The sequence below is a fragment of the Phacochoerus africanus genome, chromosome 10 (assembly GCF_016906955.1).
Source record: "Phacochoerus africanus isolate WHEZ1 chromosome 10, ROS_Pafr_v1, whole genome shotgun sequence".
Classification (NCBI taxonomy): domain Eukaryota; kingdom Metazoa; phylum Chordata; class Mammalia; order Artiodactyla; family Suidae; genus Phacochoerus; species Phacochoerus africanus.
In genome coordinates, this window is record NC_062553.1 from 126,341,782 (window position 1) to 126,354,348 (window position 12,567).

At 34.4% G+C, this 12,567-nt stretch overlaps 1 protein-coding gene across 1 annotated transcript in view; it reads right to left on the reverse strand.

The window, feature by feature from the left end:
- The window catches only part of GRID2 (glutamate ionotropic receptor delta type subunit 2), a 1,319,580-nt gene that overhangs the window by 501,062 nt on the left and 805,951 nt on the right, over nucleotides 1-12,567 (reverse strand). Inside the window, exon 6 of the mRNA XM_047798305.1 lies at nucleotides 5,046-5,219. Coding sequence (XP_047654261.1) covers nucleotides 5,046-5,219 — 174 coding nt within the window. The remainder of the gene's footprint in view (nucleotides 1-5,045; nucleotides 5,220-12,567) is intronic.

Here is a 12,567-nt window from a genome sequence, read left to right on the forward strand (position 1 = left end):
CTTCTTGTGGAGCAGATTCTTTTGCACACCTTTAAGCATGCACATTGGCAACCAGGCTGGTCTTAAAGATGAGTGCTTTGTACTCAGTGTATGACAGGTGTTTTCAGCAAATGACTGCCTCTCCTCATTTCTCACATCCCAAACTGTGGGATCAAAAGGTGGGTGATGATGTCCTCTGAGCTTTCTAGTACCCTTTCTTTTATTTCTTTCTCAGGCAAATGCCTATTCTCTTTTGAAGTTCATGCTCTTTTCTATGGCACATATGCCCTATGGCCCCTTTCTGCCACCATCTACTGACCTCTTGGTCATTCTTTTTTCCTGATTCCTCCATCAGAATGATCCCAAACCATGTCCTTGCATTAAAAAGAGGTCACCTCGGGAATCCCCACTGTGGCTCAGAGGTAACAAAGCTGACTATTATCCTTGAGGATATGGGTTCAATCCCTGGACTTGCTCAGTGGGTTAAAGATCCGGCTTTGCCATAAGCTGAGGTGTTGGTCGCCGATGTGCTTGGATCTGGTGTTGCTGTGGCTGTGGAGTAGCCACAGGCTGATTAGACCCTTAGCCTGGGAACTTCCATATGCCACATGCATGGCCCTAAAAAGCAAAAAAAAAAAAAAAATAGATCACTTCGATTTCTACACAGATGCCCTCCACTACTACTCTGGCCACAACCAACACAAACGACTACTTGCTGGGCACAAATTCGCAATTCCTCTAACTTAAACTCCAGCACTGCATCATTTGACCACTCATTTCTCTCTACCTTACTGTTTCTACATTTGTTTTCTGACTTCATTGAACCATTAGCACCAACCTCCTCTACATGCCAACCTTTTGGTGCCTGAATCTCCTATGATTTGCGCTGAAATTTTTTCTTCCTTCAGTCATTTATTACCTGGTATACTTTGTAGGCTGCTTATCATCTCAGCATTTTTCCTCTGTCCTCTGATTTTTCAGTGTTTCTGCTGAAAGTTTAGTATTCAGAACTGACACATTATTGCATATGTGAGCTGACTAGGATAGAGTAGTATAAGGTGTTATCTCTCTTGATCTTAGCAAAATGCTTCTGACAGAGACCAAGATGACACTGGAATGGTTTGAAGCAAATATGACTTCTGCTATGCTCAAACCAAATTTGCCTTCGTCTTAACAATCTTAAACTGTCAAACCATGTCTCATCCATCCAGATTTCCTGTAATTGATTTTGAACCAAACTTTGTCTTGTGTGATATTTCCACTTCTAGGCATATTATTCAATGAATATAATAATTTAAATCTCAATGATGTAACACAGTGTAAGCTTTCTCTCCTAGCTTTATGTCATTTACAAATCTGATAGGCATATTTTACTCATTTGTATAGTTATAAACATATTGAAAATATTAGGTCCAAGTACTGACTCTTTGGATGACCACAGAGAGTTCCCTGCACTTCAAGAGTAGAATATTTACAGAGTTCCCTTAAGCACAGCAGCTTAAGGACCTGACATTGTTACTACAGCAGCTCGGGTCACTCCTGTGGTGTGGGTTCAATCGCTGGCCCAGGAACTTCCATGTGCCATGAGTGTGGCCAAAAAAAGAGAGTAGAATATTTATAAGTGATGTCTGACTATTCCTCTAGTTCCTTACTTCTCAAACTGAGGGCAAGAGAAGCTCTGAGGATGAGTTGTAGCTATTAGAACCGCCAAAGCTATAAAAAACATCTGGGCCATGTTCTAGGAATCTTAATTTTGCTTGAAGGTTTGGAGAGAAACCAACATAATTTAACTGATGAATTGTTTGAAATATCACTTAATTTTAAAGAAACTCATATGTTATAACTTTTAAAGATAACATTGAGACTTTAATATATTTTCAGTTAAAAAAAATCTGAACCCATGGAGTTCCCGTTGTGGCGCAGTGGTTAACGAATCCGACTAGGAACCATGAGGTTGCGGGTTCGGTCCCTGCCCTTGCTCAGTGGGTTAAGGATCCAGCATTGCCATGAGCTGTGGTGTAGGTTGCAGACGCGGCTGGGATCCCGAGTTGCTGTGGCTCTGGCGTAGGCCGGTGGCTACAGCTCTGATTCAACCCCTAGCCTGGGAACCTCCATATGCCGCGGGAGCGGCCCAAGAAATAGCAACAACAACAACAAAAGACAAATGACAAAAAAAAAAAAAAAAAAAAACTGAACCCAGAGTGTTTACCATCTCCTCTTCTTAGGAGTCTTTTGGTGAAAATGTTTGAACATCAATTTATTTAGACTTTTTAATGTCTTCCAATAATGATTTCATGATAAAATTTGTCAAATACCACATAAAATCAACATATAATAATCAGATTTATGACATTCTCCCAGGCTAAAAAATTATCAACCAGGACTTAGTTTGACAGTACTTGTTTTTAAGGAAGTCCTAGTATCTTATTTGAAGTTTCCCAAACCATATATGTAATGATACATTCTATAATTTATCCAAAAATTAATTTTAGTGTATTAAATTCTTGTTGTTGGAGTCTTTTTTCCTTCCTTTAGAAAATGGGGACAACACAACAATGTCTTTTATTATACTTGAGTTATCTTCCCAAGTATTTTTATATGATATCTAAATTATAATATTGTAATCGTATCTGGTTTATTTACTGCTCTAAGCAGTTATTTTTCAGTCCGCACTTTAGAGCGGTAAGGCACCCTCTAAGCATCTTCAAACCCCTGCTCCTTCTAAACCAATGGCTTACTTTTCTTTAAATGACTTTTAATCTAATCTTTCCAATTTGAAGACATTTTTCCCTAGATGGAGGAAACAAAAGCAAAAGGACTTGAATGTTTCTGTTTTCTCTCCATTAGCAGCCAAGCTAACATTAGTTTCACCAAGCAGTAAATGGCTCACTTCCTTCTTGCTTCATATATTGCTAAAAACTCTGTTTCTAGCTACAAGGTATCTTTAACATTTATTTTGAAACTTCAGCTAATCTTGGATTTTAGTCTCTCTGCACTAATTTGAAGATTGAGAAAACTTGTTTTTTGTCCTTTCTAAATCTTTCTTCCATTTCTATGTACAATATAATATGTAATGGCCCAGAAATTTCCACAGAAATTTCCTCTTCTCCCCTGTTGTATTGATTATTGAGACTTTATAGTTGGGTTTCTATTTTTAGAGCTCACTTCAGTCATATTTTCATACTTTTTTTAATTTTTCAAAATTGTACCCTACTGATAAGATATAAGTCTGCCTCTGATCATTTTCATCTGGACTATTTTTATGGATTCTGAGTTGAGAAGTTCCTTCTCCTAGAGACTCCCCTACTCTCACATTTTTAGTAAGTACTTTTCTTGTTTTCTTTAACTTCAGGGAGATAAAATATGTACCAAGGCAAGCCTCTATATCAAATGCTTTGCTTTTAGTGGAACATTTTATATTGAGGAGCCCTGCATTTAGACTCTTCATCATATAAATCTTCACATATAAAAGTTTCTGTCAGTTTTTCTTTTATATATTAAACATTCAGTCAGATTCTGTTACATATAATGGGGAAATAAATATGAATAAATGCTCAGAGAAAAAGCAATTGTCCTGTTTTTTTCTCTCTGAGGGTTTGAGGGGAGCATGATGAAGGTGGGGCAGGAGGAGTGCTGCTTCCAGTACATCCTTAATTCATCAGGGAGGTCTAGGGATGTAAATATAAATAAAATATTCATTCCCTGATATCAAGGAATTCATTAATTGAATCAGAAGGACTGTACTATTAGGTGAATGTGCTTCAAAATGCTGTGCAGTGACTTTCTGCTTTCCCAGTTTTTACATTTCCTGCTACCTCCCTTGATAGGAACGGTCTTTAGTAAGACATGCTTTTGTAAAGTTCTTCCATGTTTTTCTCTATTTAACATTCTGTTATTTCCACATCAGTTAATCATGACCAATTAATATGAAAAGATGGGTGACCAGAAATACAAACCTTAAAATCTTGTTTAGGCTTGAGTGGCTTACTTTGACCACTGCCCTCTTATTAACTACACTGAAATCCACAGATACTACAAACATACAAAGCACTATTGTAGGTATGATGGGTGAAAGAGAGAAAAGAACATAGAAATATACAATATATATATTTCTTACTTTTGAAATTGACCATGACTTTAACCTTGCTATCTCAGGGTTATTATTTAAATATTAAATAGTACGCTAGTAATATACTACGGTGATATCCTTAGTAACTGTTTTATGGTGTAGAGTTGTTTTATAGGGAAAGTCGTGCTCTAATAGGACATGTGAATTAGTCTATCGGTTTGATTTCTTTTTCATGTCTATTGCCTAGCTACAGTGCTTCTTACGTAGCCCTATTCTTGTCAGCGTGTCTGCCTTTGTTATATCTCCTTCAAATGGACATATTGAGATTTCCAGTGCAAAGAGAAATAAGACAAAAAAATCTGATAGAATTTTCCTTAAGAAAAAGAAATAGGCTCCGGGTGAGTATTAAATGGGCATTCTTATGAGAAAAGTTTCAGGGACTTGGTGTTCTTTCTGTTCAACCTGCTCAGAGATAATATTCATTTTCTTTCAAGTTCTTTATTGTATTCTGAATAGCAAAGGTTTCAGCTATATCCCACGTGAGTTGTTTATAACACTACAGTATATGGGCAGTTTCTAAACATTTTCTTGGTGAAGGTTTTCAAGCCGGAAATTAATCTTTAAAGAAAGAAATTTCTATGTGCTTGTTATGTCAGAAAAGTCAAGCAAATGTATTGACTTAATAATTTGAAGTTTGGCATTAAGGAGTATCAATCACAAATTCTACCAGAAGAAATGCTATTGATGTACTTGCTGAAAAGAAAATAACCTTTACTTATTACATTTTTATTAAACAAGTAGATATTTCACTGTGATGAGGTCAAAGGATCAAAGACAATTCTTAGCACTTCCCTCATCAGACCTATGAAACTGCTATGAGAATAGTTCAGAAAATGAAAACATGTATAATTCTGAATGCAATGCCACTAGAAAAGCTCTCTCTATGATTTGCCCACCAAAGCATCCTTAAAGAAATACCCAAGCACTTAGAATATACCTCCATATTCTGAGCAAACGGATCCTTTGGATCACATAATGTCGAAGATATTCGATGGTTGCCACGGAAACATCGCTGACTTATATTCTGGGGGACTGGAAATGTCTGCCGAATGATAGTTAACCTTCCAATTGACCTTCTTACAAGTTCCTGTACATCTATATCATTTATTTCCTGTAAGATAAGAAATGGAAGAATTAGAACTACTTTAATACAGTAACAGAAACACAAAACTCTTAATGAGTTGTCTGGAAATACTAAGGGATTCTGTTACTGTAATACATTTGCTTAATGCTTAGCCCACAACCATATCAAAACAACACGTTTGTTAAAACAATCAACTCATTTGCAGTTGCTGTCTGTGCTTTAAATTATATATTTATATTTATGTCTATAATTAATTAATGCCTAAATAATTTCAAATGGAGCAACTGACTTAAACACATTTTATCAATATTAAGTTTATAATATGTTGAACACTTGAGAAAAATGTGTTGTCTAAACATCAGAAAAGGCCACAAAGCACATTATCATTACACTTTCATTATTCATTAATGGATTTAAAGGTAATTTGAGTACTTAGGAAGATAGTTGTAAGAGTAATAGACATTGTTCTTAGCAATGAAAAATGGTGTTCTTAAATAAGATAAGAAGAGGGAGAAAAAGGATGTATTTTTTAAGACTGTCTGAATTCTTTCTTAGAACTATTGGTGTTAAGTTATACATTTCTCTTGGTAAGGAATAGATAAAACATAATGTTCATTAACCGTTGAACAGATGCATTAGTATATAATTGTGTTCTTAACATAAAGATGAAAAATTCTGTTGATTAACACAGTATGAACTTCGGTGATCTTTATCCAAGTTAATGCTATTTTACATATATGCATTTGTGAAATTCAAAGAAAAGCATTTTCTGTTTCCTTCTCCCTGCTACCTCCCAACTGCAAATGTAAATTTTAAGATTTGTCTCAACCAGGATGTAGTAGTAATAAAATAAAATAACATTTTTATAATATGTATCTGTTCTAACTGAACTTTATTCTAACTGGAATTAGAATAGACATGATCAGGAGTTCCCTTCGTGGCTCAGCGGTCAACGAATATAACTAGGATCCATGAGGATACGGATTCAATCCCTGGCCTCGCTCAGTGGGTCGGGGATCTGGCATTGCCGTGGGCTATGGTGTAGGTTGCAGAAGGAGCTTGGCTCTTGCTTTGCTGTGATGTAGGCCTGCAGCTGTAGCTCTGATTCGACCCCTAGCCTGGGGACTTCTATATGCCGCCAGTGCGGCCCTAAAAAAGCGAGAAAAAAGAATGTAACAAATTTTATTTTAACGTCTTAAGTTTGTGCTTCATGGGGTCCATTTGGAACCTTTTAAACCAATGAAGACTTTGCAATTAACATATTACTGATTTCAATAGATTCTTATGGTAACAGAAATAAAAGATTTGACACAAGATACATTTTGGACTGCAGTGAGCATTTCTCAGTTTTGTTTCAAAGGATTATCATAGAATAATAAAAGAGAAAAAAGATGATTTACAAGTGTAAACTTTCTTCTTTTCCTTACTAGGCTAATCACATATTATTCTCTCTTATAGCATATATTAGCTTTGAAATTCATCTTTTACTTATGATCTTTATGAAATATAGATTTTTCTGAAAATAAAATAACACCTGCCATCAGCTATATCCAGTGTAATATCCTGGATTTCCGGTCGATTAATCCTTAATGTACCATAAAAAATGATTTTTCTCAGTTTAAAATGCAGTCTTTTTCCTTTAATGTGTGTCATTTCACTTGCCACCAAAATTTCTATCTGGCAAGAAGCAGGTCACTTTTAAAATCTCTGTCATTGACTCACAAAGTAAAATTACTCAGTGTCCTGTCAACTTAATTTTAAACCTGAACTTTAACCAGAAAACTTTTCAAATTAATTAATATTGCTAATCCATGTCTATACATTTTTAGAATTTCATATTATATGGACAGGAATTTTCATTTCAAAAGAGAGTGAAAAATCCTGTCACTCTTCTCATACTATTGACGAAGTTGTGTTACATACACGGTCTTCTTTTCTTATCAGTAATAAGATTTATCTACAGCACCATTTCTACATGTTCCACCCCCATGGTGAACTACAAATCAGCACATTAGAATACAAACTTACATTTATTAAGTCCCTATAGGAATTCAGGCAAAATGCTAAGTACTTAACCTGTTGCCTCATTTTTCTGCTAAAAAATGCGTTCTGATTCAGATACTGTTATTCTCATTTATAAATAAAGAACTCCAGAGATTCCAAGGTCCTCTTTCAGAATATTTCTTATTCAGAGTAGGATTTTATAAATGTCATCAAAAGAGACATATTCTGAAGTAATTATACAAGAAATTAATTTTTCCTTACGGGAATTATTTAGATTAATATTCATGAATGGTAGGAATTAAAACCATAAAGATATATTCTTCCAACATTTAATAGCCTGCTAGTTCTATAAGGAATGATAAAGTCTTCTGTCATGAGCCACAATCTTTAAGAAAACTATTTTAAACACCTCCCCCCCCCACACACACAAAAGGATGGGTACGTTTTACAGGTTCTAAAAGCTGAAGTTCCCAGGTGTCTAAGCAACTAAAATATATCTGAGAAAATGTCAATTTGAATTGAATATATTTTGCCTATTATTATTTGGAGAAGGGAAAAGAAAGTAATTTTCTGGGAGGAAAGAATCTGCCATTCTGAATGAAGCTAACAGACAGTCTGTCTCAAAAAATTCACTTGCAGATTTAGTTTTGACACCTGATCTCAAAAATAGTTTGATAGTGATATGAAAACTTAATTAGGTAGCTATTTTGTATCTATGGAACTTGTGCATTTCAAAAGGTACATTTCAAGAGTGGTAGATGCAAATGTTATATAAACACTGAAAGCCAAATAAATACTTAATTAAGACATACTTTGAAGTGAAAAAGAAATTCAAAACTAAACTGCAATAAATATGAAACTATTGTATAATCTATTGGTATCTATATTGTTCTAATACTTTGAATTTTTGAAATGTTTAAAGCTTATGTTTTTTTAAAATTATTACATGCAAAAAATAGTTTACCACTCACTCTCCCAAGCCTGCCATACCCTACAAATATACTACTCTCTAGAAAGATATGCACACATTTCTTGAGTTTGAAAGAATTTAAAGAAGCTAAATTATAAAATTACTTGTCCTTTCTGTATTCTTTATATGAATGAGTATATTTATAAAATAGAATTAACATTGCAATAAAAATGAACAAATATGTTTTAGTGTGCCTAATTGTTTCTCAATTGTTCTTCTTTAAGAACAAGGCCTACAGTCTTTTTTCCCCAAAATAATTTACATGGATTTATCAAAGATTATTAAGAATCAAACCAATGCATATCCAAAGTAAAGAAAAGATTCTTCATTACACAAGAAAATATTCTTACTCACTTTTCTGTGATAGTTTAATGCTGGGTTAACTCTGAACTGTGTAAGAGTGAAGGATATATAAAATATCTAGCAAGGATACAATCCACCCAGAAACAGTTACTTCACAGAACAAATCTTTCTGGACGACTAGATCACTCCCGAATCCTTACAGGATATCAGCTTCAGGCTTAAGTTAATAGAATTCTAAGGAAGGAAAGACTCTCAAAATCCATTAGGTTGGATGCCAATCTATATTATTCATACTATTTCAGAAAAGGGACCTCTTCTTCCTTTTCTCATTCTTTTATCTCTTTACGTCTAAAAAAGTTCTTGGCTTGTAATAGGTATTCATTAAATTTTGATCAATTTAAAAAAATGAATGAATGGTGAGATTTCACCAAACTATCTTCTAAAGATAGATACATTTTGAAAATTTAAGTACAGACACTGGGATGCTTTAGTAACTTCACCCATTCTAAATAAAGCAGATTTAAGTAATGATATTAAGCAGTTTATTATGTGGTGTAATTAGAAAAGATTGTGGTTTTTGTTGTTGTTGTGTTGCTGATATATTTATACTCTTCATGCTTTAGCAAAGATGATCCTTTGATGCTTCCACAAATTTTAATATTAATGTGAAATAATTATACAAATAGTATGAAATATGCAACAAAACCAACTGTAGACTAGAGCAGCAGGAAGAATAGGCGAATGGCAACTTTCTGCATGGCAGATTAGTAGTTAGCAGTTCAATTAATCACTAAACTAAAAATAAAATGAAAAGCATTCATTACAGATATAGGCATGAATTTCAAATCTCAACAATAACTTCTTAACTACAGAACTCTGCCATGACAGAGAATAAGAGTTTAAACTATTTAAATAAGTCCTGACAGCAAAAGTCAGGTTCAGTCTCATCAAGGAATAGAGGGGTGTATATATAGCAATACACTTCTTGCAGCTCTAAACAGTGTTTATCTTCCTATCTTAATATCTAACTTTTGTAAAACTTAAATAAAGTGCTAGGCCATCTGCTTCAGGACCCTGAAGGGATGGCAATACTTATATGGAAAGGCTGTTCTGTGCTGGATCCACTGCTTGCAGGAGAAAGATAAATACAGCTACCGACTACTAACATATGATTGATTACACCACATGAAATAGCATAGCCTCTCATTATTATAGCATACTTAATGCAAATGAAAAAATACATATTGTTGTCAAGTTTCCACATCAATTTGTATCATGTGCATGGTGACAGCTTTGATTTACAGTTTCTCTTTGTGCAATAAGATTAAATAAATGTTTGCAACCCATTTTAAAATTAGCAACAAAATAGCTACACAAACCAAACTCATGAAATTCACAATTTGCACATTCAATCAAAATGGGCATTTGCATGTTGTTGGGCTTTGTTGTTGATGTTGCTCCTTTTATAATTTATTATCTTCCTAGCAAATTTGAAAGATCCACATTTATTCTTTTAAGAAAACTAGGGTAAATTATGATTTATCCATTATAAACAGGGCTGTAAATAAAATAATGGTAGTGAGACTCAAGTTGCCTGAGGCATATTTCAGAGAGAATGAGGTAGCTGAAGGGAATCTTTTGGAAGTAAGAGTGCTAACCACAGATAAATGGACAGATGGTTTTTCTTAGGGATGAATACACAGAAAACATGCTTGATCTCTCAGTTTTAACCAGTTTAGGAAAATAAATAGAATAATATAATTTCAGATGTTTCAAAGGTGAAGTGGTATTGACCTGTCCTCTTCACCCCCCCCCCGCCAAATTACATCTCTGCTCAAGGACTACTAAAGAGGGCTATGAGAAAAAAAAAAGGATCAGGGTTTCTGTGGTAAAGGCAAAGTTATGACAGTTTATACTAGAAAACCCAAGTGTGAAGGATGAAAAAAGAACTGAAGTCTTCTATACTATCTTCTATACTTCTAACATTTATTGAGTTATTAGTAGGTTAGATTGCTTTGTTTGTGTGGATGTTTTATTTGGAAAACAGTGGCCCAACTTAGAGAACATCCATTTAACATCATTTGCTTCCTAATATTGTATGAGATAAAATTTAATAAGTTCAACAAAATGAGTTATAATGTTTATGATAGATACAGTATAATAGAAGCTATTATTCTTTCCATGATTTTCATCATCAAGGAAATACCTGGTATTCAGATTTCCTGTTTATAATATGAAGGAATGATTTCTTTCACAGCACAAATTGAAAGTCAACAGTGGACTTGTTGACCACTGTTGGCCACTGGTGATCCGGGAAGCTCTCTCTACCTGGATTCATACTTTTAAGATTCAAGTATAGGGTTAGATGTTAAGTTGGATATGGAAAAAGAGTTAATTTCCGAGTCCCTTCTGCAATTTTACTGAAAAATAGAAAGGAGTGGACACTTCTATTTATCAATTGTCAGCGTTGATTGGTTTGATTATCCCATGTTTCTCAGGAGTCAAGAAAAACTTTTTTCCCCTTTTCAGCAAAATTGACACAAACAAGCAAAATGACTCCAGCTTGTTTTACATAGGAAAATCTGAGTGGCCAGGGCCCCATTAGAAGGTAGATGTGAGATTAAAAACAAAGAATTAGGAGGGCTCTCTATTTCAAAACAGTAATCTAGAAAATAATAAGCTAAAGACAAAAGGTAATGTGATAACTGTTGCTATAAAATTGCAATTAGGTAGCCGAAATTACAAAAATATCACCTATAAGAAAAATTATCAAAAAAAGAAAACAAAACAGCAACAGCCAAAGCTTTAGCCTGGAAAAAGACTAGGTTTTTAAGTCTCATTATCATCTTTTAAAAGTTGTGTAATATCTGACAAACTGTTTAACTTATTTGAACCTTAGATTCCTTGCAGAAAAAATAGAGATGAAAATCATTAATTTTAAAAGTTATCGTGAAGGTTTGTTAAGTTTTCCTTTTCCATTTACTCTGACTTGATGTTTAGTCATTTTAGATGGAAACTTGAGAGGTATTAGAAATTTAAAGATGTTAAAATCTTCACTGAGAAGCAGATATCATATATACATATTATCTGTGGGGACCTCAGAAAAACACATCTTAATTTGATATAAGAAATACACTGAAATATCATGTAGACCTAGTTTGGCAGAGGAAAAATAGGCTTGTAAGATGTTTCCCGTGCCTTTAAACTGAACTAAAAAGAACCATCAAGGGAGCTAAAATTCCATCAATGAAGTGTGGTGTAGGAGAAACAGCTTGAAACTAAGAATCATTTTTATTTCTCTGTTGTATGGAGAGGCAATTCATATACTTTCTATGGATCCCATTCCCTCAATACTTTATAATACAAAATAATGTGTGAGAAGTGATCTCTGAACTTTGATGTGCTCTGATCATGCCTGTGGTACCATTTACTGAGTGTCATTTGTTGCTATGTTAAGAGCGTCAGGTAATATTTCATTTAATTTTTTCTTATGAACTTGTAAAATAAATATTATGATAGATACCATACAAACCAACAAACAAAAAACCCCTGAGGCACAGGATGATTATATTATATATCCATAGTAACACTGTTAGCCAATCTCATAGCCAGGATTAAACCTATTTTACTGACTACAAAACCAGATTTCTGGCCCAAAAGGTTATTTAGTTTCTGAGACAAAACATATTACTCCGTCATTCAATATTTAGTATTTGTTGATAGTGCATTATTTTTATTCATAAGTAATAGATATGTTGAATACTAGGTCTCATTGAGGAGAGATCCTTGTGATGACATTATTTGTCCCTGACTGATGTGTTCTTTTCCTTTCCAATTTGGACTGGCAGGTGCTAATGGAACAACTTATTTCACAGGGCTCTCATGTTGTAATACCTCATTTTTAATCTTTTTTTTTTCTCCTTTTCCTTTCTATGGCTGCACCTGCAGCATATGGAATTTCCCAGGCTAGGGGTCGAAAACGAGCTGTGGCTGCCAGCCTCCACCTCATCCATAGCAACACTGGATCCGAGCTGCATCTGCAACCTATGCTGCAGCTCATGGCAACGCCGGATCCTTAACCCACTGAGCAAGGCCACG